The 18847-nt window shown below is 47.3% G+C and overlaps 1 protein-coding gene across 4 annotated transcripts in view; it reads left to right on the forward strand.

Moving 5' to 3' along the window:
* cabin1 (calcineurin binding protein 1) overlaps nucleotides 1-18847 on the forward strand; it is a 696151-nt gene that overhangs the window by 461648 nt on the left and 215656 nt on the right. For all 4 annotated transcript variants that reach the window (XM_038793568.1, XM_038793562.1, XM_038793549.1 and 1 more), the window contains 2 exons: nucleotides 13393-13489; nucleotides 15294-15935. In XM_038793568.1, the coding sequence (XP_038649496.1) occupies nucleotides 13393-13489; nucleotides 15294-15935 (739 nt within the window). The remainder of the gene's footprint in view (nucleotides 1-13392; nucleotides 13490-15293; nucleotides 15936-18847) is intronic.

Genomic DNA, 18847 nt, shown 5'->3' on the forward strand with positions numbered 1-18847 from the left:
GAGGAGTTCAGGAGGTGGGATGTGTTCCCACTCTCACTAGCGGGCAGGGTCCAGTCGGTTAAGATGACGGTGCTCCCGAGGTTTTTGTTTCTCTGCCAGTGTTTACCCATTATGATTCCGAAGGCTTTCTTTAGGAGGGTTAACAGGAGTATTACGGGGTTTGTGTGGGCGCAGAAGACCCCGAGGGTGAGGAGGGTATTCTTGGAGCGAAGCAGGGAGGTGGATGGAGCGCAGGGACCTGACCGCATGGAGAGAGCAGCAACAGCGGCCATCCTGGACAGCCCCCTAACAAAGGGAAACCCCGGAGGGCAGGGGCGCGTCCACCAGATAAGTATGGGTGCGTGAGCTTGGCCGATCGGGCCCCCGCACGGCGGGAGAATGCGAAGGAAGAGGAGTGATCGGATACCTGGGCACTCGGGAGCGGAGCGAGCGGCAGAAGCACGAGGCGAGAGCCCCCTCGGGGAGGAGGCTGCAAGGGACCGGAGCAGTAAGCTGCAGCCCGGGGGGAGGAAAGGTGTGCGGGAGGAGCCGGGGCCGGAGACCAGGAAGCCCAGGAGAAGCAGCACAGGAGCGGGGACCGAGCTACCCCCCCACCCCCGGCAGCGGGGCACGGGACTACAACGCAGGGGAAAAACGAAAAAAAGGGAGGTTGGTGGATTGGCGCTGCACAATCTGCGTGGGTATTACTGGGCTTCGAACGTGGCAATGATTCGTAGGTGGGTGATAGACGGGCAGTTTGCGACCTTAGAGGAGTTGGAAGGGAAGTGGGGTCTCCCCCCAGGGAATTCCTTTAGGTACATGCAGATTAGGGCGTTTGTTAGGCGGCAGGTGGCGGAGTTTCCGCTATTGCCGCCAAGGGGGTTTCAGGATAGGGTGCTCTCGGGGACGTTGGTCGGCGAGGGTAGGATCTCTGCAATTTATCATGTGATACAGGTGGGGGAGGAGGCCTCGGTGGAGAAGCTGAAAGCGAAGTGGGAGGAGGAGCTGGGTGAGACGATTGACGAGGGGACATGGGCGGACGCCCTGGGGAGGGTGAATTCCTCCTCTTCTTGCGCACGGCTTAGTCTAATCCAACTAAAGGTGCTGCATAGGGCGCATATGACTGGGACCAGGCTGAGACGGTTCTTTGTGGGTGAGGACAGGTGTGGGAGGTGTCTGGAGGCCCAGCGAATCACACCCACATGTTCTGGGCGTGTCCGGCGTTGGAGGGTTTCTGGAAGGGGGTGGCGAGGACCTTGTCCAAGGTGGTCGGCTCCCGGGTGGAACCGGGCTGGGGGCTCGCCATTTTTGGGGTAGCATCGAAGCCGGGAGTGCAGGAGGCGAGAGAGGCCGGTATTCTGGCCTTTGCGTCCTTAGTAGCCCGGCGAAGGATCCTTTTACAGTGGAAGGACGCAAAGCCCCCGAGCCCTGAATCCTGGATTAACGACATGGCCGGGTTCATTAAACTGGAGAAGGTCAAGTTTGCCCTGAGGGGGTCAGTGCAAGCGTTCTTCCGGCGGTGGCTGCCTTTTCTTGATTTCCTGGCGGAGCATTAGAGGGTGGTCAACTTCAGCAGCAACCCGGGGGGTGGGGGGGGCTACGGGTTTGTGATGGGGGGTTGTTCTCATGGTTTTACACTTATTTCTTTTTCTTGTTGTTAATTTATTGTATTTGTATTGGGGGGAGGGGTTACTGTTTTTCTTTGTTGTGATAAAAATTTTTGTTGGAAAATTTGAATAAATATTATATTAAAAAAAAAATCTGGATTTGGATGTTAAACAGCTAATAAGAAAAGACAGCGAAATGTGTTGCTTGCTTAACTTACCGAGCACGTTGACCTAAATTGGTCATCGCTCTAATAAATTATAGGTGGAATTCTCCGCTTCCGGGAAAAATTGGGAGGGCCATCCTGAACTCGGCCGAGTTTCACGACAGCCTCGGAGGCCGCTCCTCGCCCCCTATTCTCCCCTCCCGGCGGGGCTAGGAGCGGCGCTCCGTAACTCTCAGCCACGGGGGCGTCATGCCAAGAATGACACGGCCGGCGCGCCTAATGACGTCAGCCGCACATGCGCAGGTTGGCCGGCTCCAACCCGGGCATGCGCGGCTGACGTCACGACGCTGACAGCTCGAACCCGCACATGCGCGGTGGCCGTCTTTCCCCTCAGCCACCCCGCAAGACGTGGCGGCTTGATCTTGTGGGGCGGCGGAGGTGAAATAGTGCGTCCGATTGAGACGCCGGCCCGACGATCGGTGGGCACCGATCGCGGGCCTGTCCCCTCCTGAGCACAGTCGTGGTGCTCATTCCGCACCAGGCCCCCTACAAGCCCCAAACGGGCATCTCCACACCCGTTTCACGACGGCAGCGACCAGGTGTGGTTGCCGCCGTCGTGAAACGGTTGCGAACGGCAGGCCGCTCGGCCCATCCGGGTCGGAGAATCGCCGTTCGTTCACCGTGAAAAACGGCGAGCGACGATTCTTCCGGGGGGGGGGGGGGGGGGGGGGCATCCAGCGATTCTCCCACGCGGCGTGGGGAGCAGAGAATCGCGCCCTATATCTTTAATTTGTTTTTTTTTGTTTTGCTGGTGATTCCATTTTTCTGGCTATTTACTGGGATGAAATGTTAATACACTTGCAATTATTTGGCTTTCAATCTGCTTTCAATGCGAAAATAACTTCTGCTGCTTCCTTATTTGCTCAACCTGGATTTGCCTGGTATTGGTTATTGTTTCAATTGGGGAAGTAATCTGAAACATTTGCCCCTGTTTTTAAACAAGCTGTTGAGTGGAACGTATTCTGTCTCCAGGAGACAGTCTCCTGTTAAGTAAACTATATCTGAAATAGGCCTTTTCAGCTTTCTTCTATTATAGGCAAAATACATATATATGGGAAACAGTTTTCAAGAGTTTATCAGTTTTTTTAAGTTACTCCGTCCCTCATGATGTCATCATAACGTTTCTTTTTAAAGATTTATCAGGTTTTTCACATTATTGCTTTTAGTAAATGTCAGAAAACGAATTGGAGCCATTTGACCACTGCTTTGGATGCCAGCATTGTTATCCTCTTCAATCTGGTGTTGGTCGTTTCAAGCTTTGTAGCAGCGTGACTTGCATTGGCAGGCTTCAGAATTAATGCCAAACAGCATGAGTCTTTCCTGTAAACAACACATTTTCTTTATTACCTTCCACTATTGTATTTTTCTGCATGTGAAGTTTCTTACAGATATTGAAGGAAAGGAATTCTGGCCTTTTGTTGCAACCTTGCCTAAAGATGTTTGAAAATCTGTCAAAGTAGAATGATTCCAGTGTTAAGTTACTTCAGGTGCTGATCCAAATAAACCTTTGTCTTGGTAACTATTACCCTTCAGGAGATCAAGCATTTAAAAAATATATTCTTTCATGGGATGTGTGTATCGCTGGCAAGGCCAGCATTGGCTGCCACCCCTAATTGCCCATAAACCATGCCACACCATCTCAGAGGACATTTAAGAGGACATTGCTGTGGGTCTGTACTCGCATGAAGACCTGACCAGGTAATTTTGGCAGATTTCCTTCCCTGAAGGACATTTAGTGAACCAGATAAGTTTTTAGGACAATTGAAGATGGTTTCATGGTCACCTTTACAGAGACTAACTTTCAATTCTAAATTTTATCAATTGAATTTAAATTCCACAAACTGAGGGCAGCACGGTGGCCTAGTGGTTAGCACAACCGCCTCACGGCGCTGAGGTCCCAGGTTCGATCCCGGCTCTGGGTCACTGTCCGTGTGGAGTTTGCACATTCTCCCCGTGTCTGCGTGGGTTTCGCCCCCACAACCCAAAAATGTGCAGAGTAGGTGGATTGGCCACGCTAAATTGCCCCTTAATTAGAAAAAATAATTGGCTAATCTAAATTTAAAAAAAAAAAAATTCCACAAACTGCCATGGTGGATTGAACCTATGCCCTGGGTCTCTGGATTACCTAGTCCAGTGACATTACATTCTCTCTCAAGACGTACCTTGAGATACAAGTGTATAATTCAAATATGAGAAAATAAGAAATTTCAAGGATGAAAGGAGGCCATTTGATAATTCCTCTGCTAATCTATCTATCATTATGACTGTTAGGATCCCAAATGAGAACCCAACTATTTCCAATTTGTAAAACGGTGAGGAAATGTTACTGAACCATAGAAGTGATAACACTGACCAATAGGTATATTTTATCGTAAAACAAACTTTAATTGAATTATAGAATTAACCACATTAGCAACAAAGAAATCACTTTACAGTTAACAGTTACAACAGTTCTTTTTTTTAATATAATTTTTATTGGAATTTTTTACAGAAAATATAAAACATAACGACAAACAATGAAATGCAACAAAATAACCCATAATAACTGTGACACCCCCAGACCGTATCGACGCATGTATCACATCCCCCCACCCCCCCCAACCCCAATGAACAACAAAAGAACTTAAAAATATATTAAAATTAAATAAACAAACATAGTCATTGTCCGCCCCCCCCTTTTCCCTCCCCCTTCCCCCCTCTCTCTTCCCCCCCCCCCCCCCCCCCCCCCCCCCGGGTTGCTGCTGCTACTGTCCCTGTACCCTATCGTTGAGCCAGAAAGTCGAGAAAAGGTTGCCACCGCCTAAAGAACCCTTGTACCGATCCTCTCAGGGCGAATTTGACCTTCTCTAGCTTAATGAAACCCGCCATGTCATTGATCCAGGTCTCCACGCTTGGGGGCCTCGCATCCTTCCATTGTAGCAAGATCCTTCGCCGGGCTACTAGGGACGCAAAGGCCAGCACACTGGCCTCTTTCGCCTCCTGCACTCCCGGCTCCACCCCAACCCCAAATATCGCGAGTCCCCATCCTGGCTTGACCCTGGATCCCACCACCCTCGACACCGTCCTCGCCACCCCTTCCAGAACTCCTCAAGTGCCGGGCATGCCCAGAACATATGGGCATGGTTCACTGGACTCCCCGAGCACCTGACACACCTGTCTTCACCCCCAAAGAACCTACTCATCCTCGTCCCAGTCATGTGGGCCCTATGCAGCACCTTGAATTGGATGAGGCTAAGCCGCGCACACGAAGAGGAAGAATTAACCCTCTCCAGAGCATCAGCCCATGTCCCATCTTCGATCTGTTCCCCCAGTTCCCCCTCCCACTTAGCTTTCAGCTCCTCTACTGACGCCTCCTCCGCCTCCTGCATAACCTTGTAGATATCAGATATCTTCCCCTCTCCGACCCAGACCCCCGAAAGCACCCTGTCGCTCACCCCCCTCGCGGGAAGCAAAGGGAATCCCTCCACCTACCGCCTAGTAAATGCCTTTACCTGCAGATACCTGAACATGTTCCCCGGGGGGAGCCCAAATTTCTCCTCCAACTCCCCCAGACTCGCAAACCTCCCATCAATAAACAGGTCCCTCAGCTGTCTGATGCCCGCTCTGTGCCAACCCTGAAATCCCCCATCAATGTTCCCCGGTACAAACCTATGGTTCCCCCTTAACGGAGCCTCCATCGAGCCCCCCACTTCTCCCCTATGTCGCCTCCACTGCCCCCAAATCTTGAGGGTAGCCGCCACCACCGGACTCGTGGTATACCTCGTAGGAGGGAGCGGCCACGGCGCCGTTACCACGGCCCCCAGGCTTGTATCTCCACAGGATGCTCTCTCCATCCGTTTCCATGCTGCACCCTCCCCCTCCATCACCCACTTACACACCATCGACACATTGGCCGCCCAGTAGTACCCCAAGAGGTTGGGCAACACCAGCCCCCCCCCCCCCCCCCATCTCTACCCCGCTCCAAGAAGACCCTCTTCACCCTCAGGGTCCTATGCGCCCAAACAAAGCTCATGATGCTGCTAGTCACCCTTCTAAAAGAGGCCCTAGGGATAAAGATGGCCAAACACTGAAAAAGGAACAAGAACCTCGGGAGAACCGTCATTTTGACGGACTGCACTCTACCCGCCAACGATAGCGGCACCATGTCCCACCTTTTAAATTCCTCCTCCATCTGCTCCACCAGCCTGGTAAAATTAAGCTTATGGAGAGTCCCCCAACTCCTGGCTACCTGCACCCCCAGGTATCTGAAACTCTTCACTGCCCTCTTAAATGGGAATCTCCCAATTCCCTCCTCCTGATCACCCGGGTGTACTACAAATACCTCACTCTTGCCTAAGTTACAACAGTTCTTAAGTAAAAGAAGAAACCTTACTTCCTAAACCAGTCAAATTATTCCAGTTGAGCAAACCAATATATATTAAATACCACTCACGAATAAAGTTATCGACCAGAATTTTACTTGCTTTTCTCTGCACAGAATCTTTGGAGAGAGAACCTTTCAGGACTAAACTGAAACACTTTTTAAGAATAGAATTCTAGGACATACTGACTCTTCAGACAGACCTGCTCCTCCCATTAACTACACCAGCTGCAACCACAGCATATGGCATGCCTGTGAGACAAAAATGTCCCTTGACTTGTTTAGACAGGAGCAAACACACAATATTCCTTATAAATTATCGACACTCCAGGCGCCCTTAAAACGTAAACAATATTCCATTAGCTAGCTATCTGTAAACAAGTAAATGGTTCTCAAGATCTGTTAGCAGAGCACTTCACGTACAAGTCAATGATTATCTCACTTTTACAACACCTTAATACTGTTCCAGCAGTCATATTGTCTGTGTGCATCTTAACCCAGGTTTTAATAACATTATTTCAAAAAAAAATTAGAAATCTGACAATTTCTCACATTCATCACAATTACTGAATATCACCAGTGCATCCATGTTCAAACTTGTGTCAAGATGGAAAAATAGAAGTAGAGAGAATTCAAATAAAAGCAAGGCACTACTTTTGCTGGAATCCAAAACAAAATCAAAAAATGCTGGAAAAACTCAGCAGGTCTGGCAGCATCTGTGGAGAGAGAAAATAGTGTAAACGCTTTCCAGTCTATATGACTTCTTCAGAGCTAAAGAGGGGGTGAAAGTGATGGATTATTTAATGTATGAGGGGCTGCAGCAGTGTAGAAGGTCAGTGATTGGTGGGAGCGAGGAACGATTGCAGCAAAGATATTAAGGCCATGAGATGAGAGGAGAAGGTGCCTTGGGAAGGGATGGGAGCTGGGGGTGATGGAGGAGTGGACCAGGATGTCATGGAGGGGCAGTCCTTACCGAATGCTGACAGTGGGGCATGGGAATATGTGTTTTTTTGATGGCATCATGCTGCAATTGGTGGAAATGGCACATTTACTACAATGACTCATTAAACTGCAGGAAAAACACCAGGCTTGAATGAACTCTGTATGACCTTCTCTAGTGTCAGTTATAAACTTGCCAAAGCTTGTTTCAATAGATGAGGCTGTTGGTGGTTGACTTTGATGTAAACTGAAAAATGTATACACCCAGTCCCCAACCAATGTTCAGGTAATTACATTGTAACCTTGGCCATTCACAACTTGCGTTATTTCAAGTGCCAAATGTCACACAGTAGGGCTGCAAACAAACAAATGTTCCTATCCCTACCTTTAGGAAATTATGATTACCTCCAACAAAAGATAGAACGCATAATCTGCATGGCCTGAACCAGTGAAAGCGGGCATCAACCCTGTTCCATGGTTTCAAGTTCCACATTTCAAGCAGTTTTGTTAGCTCTGCAATCATGTCATGTTGATCAATCTCAGGATGACACCGGGATTAAAGGGTGTAATCAGTAGGCTGAAGTAGTCCCACCCAACCAGCTGAAGGAGTGGCCCTGTAAAAGTTCTGGAAAAGCTTCAAGCGGAATGTAAAAAGGAAAAGATTAGCAAGGACAAATGTGGGTCTACTACAGACAGAAACAGGAGAATAGAGCATTGGAAATGGCAGAGAAGTCTTCACAGAGAAAAATACAATACATTTTCCAGAAATAAAAGGGATGAGTCAGAATAACGAATTGAAGGAAATTAATTTGGGGGCGGAACCGTATCACAGTGGTTAGCCCAGTTGTTTTGCAGCTCCAGGGTCCCAGGTTTGATTCCCAGCTTGGGTCACTCTCTTTGCGGAGTCTGCACGTTCTCCCTGTGTCTGCGTGGGTTTACTCCGGGTGCTCAGGTTTCCTTCCATAGTCCAAAGATGTGCAGGCTAGGTGGATTGGCCGTGCTAAATTGCTCTTGGTGTTCAAAAAGGTTAGATGAGGTACTGGGATACAGGAATAGGGTGGAGGTGTGGGCTTCAGTAGGCTGATCTTTCCATGGCTGGTGCAGATTCGATGGGCCAAATGGCCTCCTTCTGCACTGTAAATTCTATGATCTATGAATATTAGTAAAAACAAAGTACTGGGAAAATGAATGGAACTGAAAGTTGATAAATCCCTCGAACCAGATGATCTACATCCCAGAGTAATTATCTTTTAAAATTGTATAGATTCTGAATGCTGCGTGCAAAATGAAGGGTAAAAAATGTTACCTCACTGTAAGAAAGGGGGGAAATTAAAAAGTGGGGAACTACAGACCTGCGAGCCTGGCGTCAGTAATAGAGAAAATATTAAAATCCATTATAAATGATATGATAACTAGACACTTAGAAAATAATCATTTGATGAGGCAGAGTCATCGATTTACGAAATGAAAATCTTGTTTGAGACTCCTGTTGGAGTTTTTTGTGGCTGTTACTGGCAGTATATTTGAGGGAACTGGCGGATGTGATGTATTTGGATTTTCAGAAGGCTCTCGATAAGCTCATAAATAGGAGGTTACGGAAACAAAAGTAGAGCACATGGCGCGGGAGTATTATTCTGGATTATTGGTTAGCAGACAGAAAACAGAATAGAAATAAAAGGGTCAATCTCAGGATCACAGGCTGTGACTACTGGGTACCGTGAGGTTCAGTATTTGGGCCCAGCTGTCCACAATCTATATTAATAATTTAGATGTGGGTACTAAATGTAGTATTTCCAAGTTTCCTAATGAAGTAAAACTAGACAGGAATGTGTGTTGTGAGGATGGCACAAAGATACCTCGAGGAGAATTGTCCAGGCAAGAACATGGCAGATGGAGTATTGGTTCATAGATAAGATTCATAGAATTTACAGTGCAGAAGGAGGCCATTTGGCCCATCGAGTCTGCACCGGCCCCTGGAAAGGGCCCCCTAATTAAGCCCACACCTCCACCCTATCCCCATTAGCCAGTAACCCCACCTAACCTTTTTTGGACACGAAGAGCAATTTAACATGGCCAATCCACCTAACTTGCACATCTTTGGACTGTGGGAGAAAACCGGAGCACCCGGAGGAAACCCACGCACACACAGGGAGGACGTGCAGGCTCCGCACAGACGCTGACCCAAGCCGGGAATCAAACCTGGGTCCCTGGAGCTGTGATGCAACTGTGCTAACCACTCTGCTACCGTGCCGCCCTTGTATAATGTGGATAAGTGTGAGGTTATCCACTTTGGTTGAAGGTATGGAGGTGCAGAGTATTTCGTAAATGGTGAGAAATTGGGAAGTATTGATGACCGAAGAGACCTGGATGTCCTTGTTCATAAGACACTAAAAGTGAATATGCATGTGCAGCAAGCAATTACGAAGACAAGTGGTATTGCAAGAGGATGTGAGTACAGCAGTAAAGATGTCATACTTCATTTGTATAGAGCCTTGGTTAGACTACACCTGGGGTATGGTGTACGTTTTGGTTCCCTTACCTAAAGAAAGAGAAATTTGCTGAGGGAAGTCAGCAGAGGCCCACCAGATTGATTCATTGGACTGTGCCAAGAGGAGAGATTGAAGAGACTGTGTCTGTATTCTCTAGAGTTATGAAGAATGAGAGGTGATCTCATTGAAACTTACAAAATTCTTACGCTCCACAGGGTGGATGCAGGACAATGTTTTCCCTGGCAATGGGTTCTAGAACCAGGGGACACTGTCTCCGAATAAGGGGCAAGTCATTTAGGACTGAGGTGAGAAGGGATTTCTTCACTTAGAGATGTGAACCATTAGAATTCTGCACTCGAGAGGGCTGTGCCTGCTCAATCATTTAGCACGTTCAAGATAGATCAATAGATTTCTGGATACTAATGACTTCAAGGGATATGTGGAACACACAGTAAAATGGCATTGAGGTGCATGTTCAGCCATGATCTGGTTGAATAATGGAGCAGGCTTGATGGGCTGAAGTGTACTCCTCCTATATTTTTATGTAACTTGTAGGTAACTATTCAAGTAAAACGCTACCTAACTATATGTTCCTATGCTCTTATTTTATTCTGCAGTAAAGATTATAGGAATGAAATTGTCTACCATTCAGGACTTTCCTGTGGCACTGTTCTCCATGTTGCTGGAGAAGGTGCAATCGGTGGGGAGGCTGGAGGGTGGGGTTTCGGCGATTTATGGTAGGATCATGGAGGAGACTATGGTGTCCATGAAAGGGGTTAAGGCTAAGTGGGAGGAAGAGTTGGGGATGGTGTTGGAGGAGGGATGCGAAGTGCTGCGAATCATAGAATTTACAGTGCAGAGGGGTCAATGTTTCCACCTCATTCGCAAGGCTGGGGTTGATTCAGTTAAAAGTAGTGTACAGGGTGCACTTAATGAATGCAAGGATGAGCTGGTTGTTTGAGGGGATGGAGGATGTCTGCGAGGGGTGTTGGAAGGGCCCAGCTAATCATGTCCATATATTCTGGTCCTGCCCGAAGTTGGAGACATTCTGGGGGTCATTTTTGAGCACTGTGTTTGAGGTTCTACACAACTTGGAGCTGGGCCCCTGGAGGCCATATTCGGGGTGTCAGACCTGCCGGAGTTGCAGATGGGTCCGGGGGCAGAAATTTTGGCCTTCACCTCGTTGATCCCTCACAATCGGGTCCTGTTGGGTTGGAGGTCAGCTTCTCCCCTCGTGCCTTGGTGTGGCTGGAGGATCTAATGGAGTATTTGGAAAAGGTGAAATTTGCTCTGAGAGGGACAGATGGGGGGGGGGGGGGGGGGGGAGGGGGGTTCCACAAGAGATGGGATTTGTTTATCTTGCACTTTGGGGATCTGGTTTCCGTCAAGGGGTGGGGTAGTTTGGATGGGTGGGTACAATTTGAATAAAAATATTTTTTAAAATACAGAAAATGTTGGAAAATCTCAGCAGGTCTAACAGCATCTGTGGTGATAGAACAGAGCTAACGTTTCAAGTCTGGGTGACTTCGTTAGAGCTGGAGAGAACTAGAAATAGGCTAAGATTTATACTGTTGTGATGTGGGGGTTGGCAGCAGTGGGGCTGGATAGAAGGCCAGTGATAGGTGGAGGCTGGAGAGAGTTTGACTGAGATGTTGTGGACAAAAGACAAATGGAATGTAAATAATGGTGATGATGGCTAAGAAGGGTGCTAATAGTGGCATATTAAGAGATCAGAATGTGTTCATGGCAGAACAAAGGTAAGCAGTGTGTCAAAGGACAACTTGGAATAGGGAACAGATGGCTTTATTAGGGTGGGGTATGGGGAGGGGCTAGAATTGGACTGGAACAAGAAATGTTCCACATATCTCATAAAGAGACAGGCAAAACTGGGAACCATAGTGGTATCCATAGCCACGCCTTTGGTTTGGAGGAAGTGAGATGAGTTAAAGGAGAAGTTGTTCAGTGAGAGGACAAGTTCAGCCAGATGGAGGAGAGTGGTGGCGGATGGGGATTGTTCAGGCCTCTGTTCGAGGAAGAAACGGAAAGCCCTCAGACAATCCTGGTGGGGAATGGAGATCTCGAGGGATTGGACATCCATGGTGAAGAAGAGGGAACTGGAAGTTGCTGAAATGACGTAGGGCATCAGAGGAATTGGGGGTATAGGTGGGAGGGGCTGGACAAGAGAAGAGAGTATGGAATCAAGATAGGAAGAAGTGAGTTCAGTGGGGCAGGAACAGGCTGACATGATGGGCCTACTAGAACCATCCTGTTTGTAGATTTTGGGGAGGAGATGGAAGCGGGCTGTCTGGCATTAGGCATCTATGACATTGGAAGCTGTGGAGGGAAGATCTCCAGAGGAGATGAGGTCAACGACAGTCCTGGAGACAATAACTTGATGCTTGGTGGTCATGGTTCAGGGGAGAGGTAGGAGGAAGTTTCTGAGAGGGCACTCAGCCACTGCGAGGTAGAGGTCAGTACACCAGACAACATCAGCTCCACCCTTGTTGGTGGGTTTGATGACAGGGGTGAGCCTGAGAGTGTAGTACAGCAAGTTCAGAAGGAGGAAGGTTAGAGTGGGTGAGAGGAGCAGAGGCCACCTTTTTATATCTATTTCAAACTTGGAAACCAAATGTTAGATTTCTTTCCCTTTCCCTAATCCAGGGACATTGCAGCTTTTAGTCTTCTATTGACACAAGCTAACTAAAAAAAGACAGCATTCCTGGTCTGTATGGTTCATTACCGAAACATTTGATGCATTTACTCAATGAGCCACAATGCAGGTAAGTTGTTCAGAGCTTTTTAATTTAAAAATCAAATCAGTAATGCCTTTGCATTAGAGTTGAATAATCTTGATGCTGGGGACAGGAACATTTTTCCATGTATTGTAATCTGGAGAGTGCCATATTTTAGTCATGGTATAGCAATGAAGAGTTTATTACTTCCACATTGTGTTGACAATATCTTTGTGGTTTGAATGAAACATGATTGTTACCCAATTTATACCCAATTTGTGTTGAATTCACCTTGGTTTGTGCAGTTTGCTCACATACACTGGAAGCCGGATTGAGACTGCCCTAATGGTTTTAACTTGATGCATTTATATTTAACAACAATGACTTGAGTTCATATAAAGCATTTAATGTAACGTCCGAAGATGCTTTACAGGAGCATAATTAGACATAAATTGACAGCAAGCTAAGTGAGGAGATATTAAGACAGGTGACTTAAAAGCTTGCTCAAAGAGTCAGGTTTCAAAGATCCTCTAACGGAGGAGAGAAAGGTGGAGAAGTTTAGGGGGTAATCCAGAGTATAGCACCTGGACAGATGAAGGTACAAACGCCAGGGGTGAAGCAAAAGAAAGGGGAAATGCACAAGAGACCAGAGGTAATCAGCAGTGTTCTCAGAATGTTGGGAAAGAGCAAAATTGTGGAGGGATTTGAATATGAGAATAAGATTTTTAATATTCTAGTGTTTGTGAACTGGGCCCCAATATAGATCAATGAGCACAAGGGGTGATGGGTGAACAGGACTTTCAGAGAAAAGAAATTTTCACCCATTGCTAGGTTGGGGCTTGGGTCCCAATGATCAAAGTAATGTTGTACCTCAGTCCTGTCCCCAAGTCTTGAATAAGGGTTATGACCAATTGAAGATTTTTTTTTTCTTTTGCAGAATTGATTGAAATTAGAATTCAGTTGTAGAGGAAGTGGTTCATATCGAAGTTCGTTCGCTATGGTTCCATTAACTAGATGCATTCATTCTGTTGTCATAGTATTTCTCTCTGTTTTTTCTCACAGGAAGTATTTGCGTGATGTGGATCGTCAAGTGCTTGCCAAGCGGGCATTAATTTTCACAGTAAAAGTGCTTGAGGACAACTTGAAGGAATTATCTGGGGTAATTGTACCTATTATGACATTGTTAATTGTCAGGCGTATTTTGATGGACCTTTTCCCTAGTAGATGGTATGTAAGGCTGACTAGCAGCATTCCCCATTCTAGTTTGTTTTCTCTCTCCATTTGGTATAAGTAACAACTCCAGAAAGATTGGTTGGGAACTTGGTATAAATGTCAAAGCTGTGCTATCAAGGCGCTAAGATTTGATCATTTTTTAAAGTTGTGTTTCATTTATGATGTTTTAAAGCTTCTCAAAGCAATTCTGTCACCTATTAAAAAACAATGTGGTTCTGAAGGGTGGAGTGAACTCTCCTTTAACAATTGGTTAGAATCCTGTGTTATCATAAACCAGGCTTTAATTGGTGCACTGAGAAGACAATTGTTCCTGGTAGTGGTAGGAGTAGAAGATTTAAAGTGACAACCATGTGATTAAAGAACAAAAGCTTCAATGCAGTACCTAGAAAGAAAGCAAAGAGAGCCTTTTCCTAGCCCACGCAGACTTGACATTATGAATGTCTGCAGGTTTTTAAAAATAGTGGATGGAGGGGATAGGGAAGAATTTAGAGGGCGAGTCTCCGATATTGAGGACAAATGTTCGCGTCGTCTTGAACACCGTCGCGTTTCACGACGGCGCGAACAGGGCCCGGGCATGACCTATTGCTCCAGCCTCCTTATGTGGCACCAAATGGGCGCCACGCCAACCGGCGCATGCGCAGTTGGGTCAGCTCAATCCTGCACATGCGCGGTTGGGCCGCGCCATCCTGCGCATGCGCGGGGAACTTCTTACGTGGCCGGCCCCTGAACACCCAACATGGGGTCGGTGTTCAGGGCCCGGCTGTGCCAGCAAGTACGCCCCGGGGGGGGGGGGAGAGGCCAGTCCGCCGATCAGTAGGCCCTGACCGCGGGCCAGACCCCATCGGAGCCCCCCACCCGCCAGTGAAGGAGCCCCCCCCCTTCCCCACAGCCCCCCCCCCCCCCCACCCCCCGAGCGTTCCTGCAGAGTTCCCGCCGGCAGCGACCAGGGGTGAACTGCGCCGGCGGGACTCTGTCGTTTTGGGGCGGCCGCTCGGCACATCCGGGCCGGAGAATTGGCATTCCCGCAGCCGGCACCGCACCAAACGCGTCGTCACAAATGGCACCAATTCTCCGCACCTTTGAGAATCGCACGCCGACAGCGGAGCATTGTGGCGTGGTTGCGGCGATTCTCCGGCCCGGTGTGGGGCTCAGAGAATCGCCACCTTAATATTGCAAGAAAAGGAACAGCATCAAGTTAAAGTGTTTGACAGTTAACTGGATCTATCCAAGTGGTTGGAGTCTGGAATTAACTTTCTGAATGGGTGGTAGAGGCAAGCTCAATTGAGGTATCCAAAAGGGAACTTGATTGCTACCTGAAAAGAAATAATGTGAAAGGTTACAGGGATACGGCAGGAGAGTGGGATTAGGTAGAATGCTCTTTCAGCGAGCCAGTGCAGACTCAATGGGCCAAATGGTCTCCTCCTGCATTCTAGGATTCCGTGTTTTTGTCATTCATGTAACAAATGAATGTCAGAGGTAGGTTCTTTACACAGAGTGATGGGTGTGTGGAATGCACTGCCAGCAGACGTGGTGGAGTTAGAGTCGTTAGGGGTGTTTAGGTACATTTAAGCGACTCTTAGAGAGGCACATGGACAGCAGTAATTGAAGGGGTGTAGTTTAGGTTGATCTTAGATTAGGATAAATGGTCAGCTGAAGGGCTTGTACTGTGCTGTACTGTCCTATGTTCTATGTTCTAAATGTTTTCTCCATTGTTCTGTCTTACTGCTTAGATTTCTGAAGACCCGATTACAAAATCTTCAGGCTCTCCAATGGGGGAGATGACGACAGATGTTTCGAACAAGCCCACTGCTGAGGAGCACAAGGGTGTTGTAGCCAAGAAGATTACCAACTCTGATGGACCTTCAAGAAATACAGAAAATGGGGTGAAGGATATTCCAAGAGGCCAATCCCCGCAAGCTATGAACATGGAGCAAGGGGACAAAAATGATGCAGCATTGGGTGACATTAGCAAAGCATGCATTGGCATTGAGGAACCAATGGAACTTGATGGCTCTGTTGAACAGGGAAAATTGGATTTTCCATTCAAACCTCCCAGTGGTTTGGATACAGAGCACAACAAAGCTATTAGTGCCATTGAGGGAAAGAGTCCTGATTGCAAACCTACTGAACTGTCTTTGGAAGAGTTGAGCATTAGCTCAAAGCAGCAAGGATCAACAGGTGCATCACATGTCATGGCCAGTCAGGTGGTCAGAAAAACAGGCAGGAAAAGAAAACTGATAGATGACACAGAATCTGGGAAAACACTGCTGTTGGATGCATACAGGGTTTGGCAGCAAGGTCAAAAGGTTATGACTGTTGATCTTGGAAAGATTGAAAAAATCATGTCTGAGACCTACATGCTAATTAAACAGGTATAGTAACATATATATGTTTTAAACTTATTTCTTAAGAAAAGCATTTAACATTATTTAAAAATGATTAATGAAAATGTATATCAAAGAACTCTAACTTCCTCCAAAATGAAATCTACAGATAGTTCCTGGTAAGGTGTCCCAGTATTAATCTTCTTGTACTAATACACATGATTGTGAATTTGCTGTGAATCTTTATATATGACAACCCAGTTTATCACATCGCTGTGCTGCTGTCTTAGCATTGTGGTGACATTGTGCTCGGATGTGTATACGTAACTTACCAAACAGTCTTATTTACATCAAAGTGAACGAAAGGAGGAATATGGGGCTGGATTATCCATTTTTGGGAATATGCCCCATGCCGTCGTGAAAACTGTGATCTTTAACGCCAGGAAAACTGGCGTCAATCCACCATCTTGCAGGGGACTTGCAGGCAGCTGTCGTGGAGCTCGCAGCTCCAGCTGCCGATACGACCCCCTGCATTTCCAGGTCAGAGGCCGCGCGGCCTCCAGCTGCTGTGCCGTACTCCATGGCGGACTCAGCCCGCGGACGTGGACCCCCGAAATAGTGCCTCCCATCGGCCAACCCGGACTGCCCGCACACATAGCTCCCTGTCCCGAAAGAGCCCCTCCCCCGCCCTCCGATCGGCCCTCCCCTGTCTGTGGCGGCCCCGGACTGAGTCCGCAGCCGCCACGCGGGTATCACAGACGGTGGGAGCATGAGTAGTCCATGCCGTTGGGAATTCAGCCGGTCGGGGTCAGAGAATAGTGGGGCGGGCCTCATGCAATGGCCTGAGGCGGTGGATAATCGGCGCGGCATACTCCCGATTTCATGCGGGAAACTGGATTCTCCGCCCCGACGCCAAACAGGATTTTGATGTCGAGATGCAAAGAATCCAGCCCATGGAATCTGGGGGCTAGCCAAGTGTCCCTGATGTTGCCAAAAAGCTGACTGATTCCCCAGCAGGTAGAAGCAAAGGAGATTTCAAAACTGGGATGCCAAATTGGCTAGGATCTCTATTTGCGCAGTAATTTCTCAGGAAGCAAATACATTTCACGTGAGGTGATAGTAATTTTGCAAAAGGAACTGGCCCGTGCTCAAATGCAAGGTAGTCTGCTATTTCATGTTTTCCAACCTCACTGACAGCAAGCAGCCCATTAGAAAAAATACCACCAATTTGTAAACTTTGCAACATCTCTAAGTGAGAGAAGTAAAATGTATTTTTTCCTAGGCCTGCTTATAAAGACATTGGCTCGTCATCCTTCATTCTTCAGTTGTGCAATATGAGTGGAATAGGATACAACTGTACAGCTTTGTGCTTAGAGTGGTTTGTAAATATTTCACAAAGTAACATTGCTGAAGTTTTAATATAGGCCCTGACATTTACTGGGGTAAAGGTGTTATGGTGGGATGGTTTCATGACACTGCGCATCTTTTTTTCTTCAGTTGCAGAAGCCAGCCTGATTGCAGGCTCGGCACCTTGTCAAGCAGGGAACACTGTCAAGGAGGCCACAGGCCTGGCACACCTAGGAGGCCTGGTTTATGTTAGCCTTTATTTGGGAAGGGTAGAGGGGGGTGGGAGGTGGGGAACATAATATTTCTGGTGGTTGGCATGGAAGAAGGTCAGCTGAGTGGACTTGAAGAAAATTCTCCTGCTCCTAATCAAGTAAATATGCTTATCGTTTAACTTGCCTCCCTTTCTCTGCCATGTTCCTAACAGCTAGGAAACTGAGCCTGCCAAGTGATAACTGGAAAATAGGTTAAATCTGAGACGCATAGCCTCATTATATTTAATTGACTAACCTACCATCTGGGATGGAGTTTTCTGCTAGTCTTTATCCTGCTTTTGTTAAAACCTGGAATGGTTGGATTGGGTTTGAGATTTTTTTTGCATCTCGCCTTTTTAATTTATTCATTCATGGGATGTGCCCATCCCTAATTGCCGTTGAGAAAGTGGTGATGAGCCCCCACCTTGAACTGCTGCTGTCCAGGTGGTGTAGGTACACCCACAGTGCTGTTAGGGAGAGAGTTCAAGGACCCAACAACAGTGAAGGAGCAGTGATAGATTTCCAAGTCAGGATGGTGTGTGGAACTTTCAGGTGCTGGTGTTCCCATACATTTGTTGCCCTTGTCCTTTCAGCTGAAAGAGGTCAAGGGTTCGTAGGTACTGCCTAATGAACCTTGGTGAGTTGTTGCTGTCCACCTTGTAGATCGTGCATACTGCTAATATTGTGCATAGGTGATGGCGGAAGTTAATATTAGAGGTTGGAGGTGGAGTGCCAATCAAGCCCTCTACTATGTCTTGGATGGTTCAAGCTTCTTGAGTGCTGCTGAAACTGCACTCATCCAAGCATGTGGGGGATATTTCATCATGCTCTTGTGCCTTGTAGATGGTGGGCAGACTTTGGAGGAATCTGTAATTATCCTCAGAATTCTGTCCTGCTCTTGTAGCCACAGTATTTATATGGCTTCTCCAGATCAGTTTCTGGTCAGTTTGAACTTCCAGGATATTGATAGTGGGAAAATTCAGCAATGGTAATGCCATTGCCATACCATGGAGTGGGGGTTAAGTAGTTAGTGTGAAGATGTAGAACACCACATTGGGATCTGCTCTGGGTCCTCAACTTTGCACCTTTCTTCTTAATGACTTGAGTGAAGACAGAGTGAGTGGTATATCCAAGTTTGCAGATGGCACTAAGTTAGGAGGGATAGTAAGTGGTGTACATAAGAGCGGGAAGTTCCAAAGGAAACTGACTAAGAGAATGACCAAAAATATTGTAAATGGAATTTAGTGCGGACAAGTGTGAGATTGTTGACTTTGGACCTAAGAACGATAAATTGGGGCAGCACGGTGGCGCAGTAGTTAGCATTGCTGCCTCATGGCGCCAGGGTCCCAGGTTTGATCCCGG

This window comes from Scyliorhinus canicula, chromosome 1 (assembly GCF_902713615.1).
Source record: "Scyliorhinus canicula chromosome 1, sScyCan1.1, whole genome shotgun sequence".
NCBI classification, from domain to species: Eukaryota; Metazoa; Chordata; class Chondrichthyes; order Carcharhiniformes; family Scyliorhinidae; genus Scyliorhinus; species Scyliorhinus canicula.